At 38.6% G+C, this 2,125-nt stretch overlaps 1 protein-coding gene across 1 annotated transcript in view; it reads left to right on the top strand.

Moving 5' to 3' along the window:
• The first annotated feature begins 1,333 nt into the window (after positions 1-1,333).
• Positions 1,334-2,125, top strand: part of LOC149115102 (dopamine receptor D5-like) — a 1,048-nt gene continuing 256 nt past the window's right edge. The window contains exon 1 of the mRNA XM_089284697.1: positions 1,334-2,125. This exon is cut by the window's right edge and continues 256 nt beyond it. Within this exon, the coding sequence (XP_089140823.1) occupies positions 1,498-2,125 (628 nt within the window). The 5' untranslated portion in view covers positions 1,334-1,497.

The raw sequence follows: 2,125 nt of genomic DNA, 5'->3' as shown, positions 1-2,125 counted from the left end.
TTTACATTGCCATCACACATTTATATATGAAATATTGGCTCGTTTTAAGCCAAATCGCGTTTAATTCTGTTTTTTTCCTGAACAGAAAAAAGTGAAATGTAGCTTTAAATTTGCGGTCTTTTCTATCTTTCAGCTGTATACAGTCGAGACTCCCGTAAGCGCTTACGGAAGGTGGTCGCATATAAATGCGAGAGCTTAGACCATATTGGGTCAAAATTCTGCCTCATTATAGCATATGGTAATTGGAGAGACTGTTTTAAACGTTTTATTCATGTGAAAAGTCATTGCGAGAAAAAAATTCGGTACTTACCATTGACAAATTTCCGTCTCTTATACTACCCAGATAATGCGATAATTTCCGCTGCATTATCTGCTAAGCGGTCCCTTACGGGAGGTAAAATACAAAAGAAAATTTCAAGCTTTTAGCTCAAAGAGTGGTCGCGGTCGCTTACGAGAGGTGGCCATTTACAAGAGGTTTCAAATATAGTGAGTTGACTTGGAAACTTTTGGTATTTTGGAATACTGGTCGCTGACGAGAAGTGGTCGCTGACGAGAGGTGGTCGCAAGTGGAGGTTAGCTGCGTAAGACAATATTGTCGTACCTAAATCCTCGTTTAAAGGGCCAGACTACATGTGAAGCAATTATTTGCACATGATAACGTAGAACCCCAATATTTTATGGCTTGATGATTTTGAGCCCATTAAATACTGTTTTAGTCTCCGTGGTATGTTTATTCTTAATACGTCGCTGGGGAGATTACCTTACAAATTATCACTGTATTTGTACTCACAACCATCTGTATTTGAAAAACAAGACATCTCAAAATGCAAATATAAATAAATGAAACGACATTCAGCTTTCCCTGTCTAATCTTCTGACCATTGTGTTTCTAAGGCTATTATACAAAATATTCAAAATCTTTCTAATAATCAATGGTGGCACTTGCTACAACGAAAAAATATGTGAAATGCATAACTTTATATACTCATAGTCAAATGAAAAAGAAAAAAATGGAGAAAAGAGACCGAGATACAAATTGAACAAGCGACCTTCAACTAAATATTGAATAATGTATAAACCGTTAATTACTCCATTATACAATTTAAATAATTCTTAGAACACGCTTCTCTTGTAATTCAGATGGTTTCGGAGCAAAACCATGGAAACGTAGCAATACTGAAGATAAAGAGGTATTGTATTTTTCCTTCACCGAAAATACCAAAATAAGTGCATAGTTTTGGATTCTCATTAATGTTGGGGACACATGAGACAAACGATTGTAATCTAGAAATTAATCTAAATATGTTTTAAGCCTGTACATAATCAAAGTGATGATATCATTTTCTTAATCACACTTAACTGATGAGAAACTGCCAGCTGTCGAAGCCTACTGCTTTCGTGCGTGAGAAAAATATTTAGTCGCAGTGAAAGGTGTTTCAAGGAAACAAAAGGAGTTACACAGGAAAAATACATCCACGAAGCAAGAGAAACTAAATCATGCTTCTTTCAACAACCGGCATTGTGCTCGTCGCAATCGTTACGCTTGAGGTAACCATCATCTTCATGGGCAACGTGTTCACCATTTTTGTTTTCTGGACTCAGAGACTTCGTTTGAAACGAACCTTTCTTCTCCTGATCAACCTCGCTGTGGCTGACTTGTTTGTGGGACTAGGAGAGGCTGTGGTTCTCACGACCAACACAATTCTCAACGAAATATTTGAAATCGGAAGTCCCTGGTGGGCATTCCAAGCATTTGCTAGCAGTACGTCAGTGCTTTTTCTCGCTCTTATTTCACTGGAACGCGTTTACGCCGTGCTGTGGCCATTTCGTCATCGTGTAACAAGCACTCGAGCTTACGTTTACAGCATTGTCATCGCCTGGGTAATTGGAGTGTGTATGAGTGGAGTGTGGTTGTTGAAGATATACCACAATCAAAGTCTGTATGCTTCTCTCACCTACTCTTCTGCTCTCTTTATTTCCCTGTTGGTTATCTGTTCAAGTTACCTAACGATCCGCTCGCGATTACAAAGTACAGCACCTGATCATGATTTAGACGTCCGCAGGCAGGCATCAACGGAAAAGACTTTGCGAATGTCAAGAACATTCTTTATAGTGGCCGCTCTAT

This window comes from Orbicella faveolata, unplaced genomic scaffold, assembly GCF_042242905.1.
Source record: "Orbicella faveolata isolate gen_17 unplaced genomic scaffold, um_ofav_v1 contig_13, whole genome shotgun sequence".
In the NCBI taxonomy this organism is placed as follows: domain Eukaryota; kingdom Metazoa; phylum Cnidaria; class Anthozoa; order Scleractinia; family Merulinidae; genus Orbicella; species Orbicella faveolata.
The sequence above is the reverse complement of the archived record's forward strand: the minus strand, read 5'-3'. Positions and strand labels throughout refer to the sequence as shown.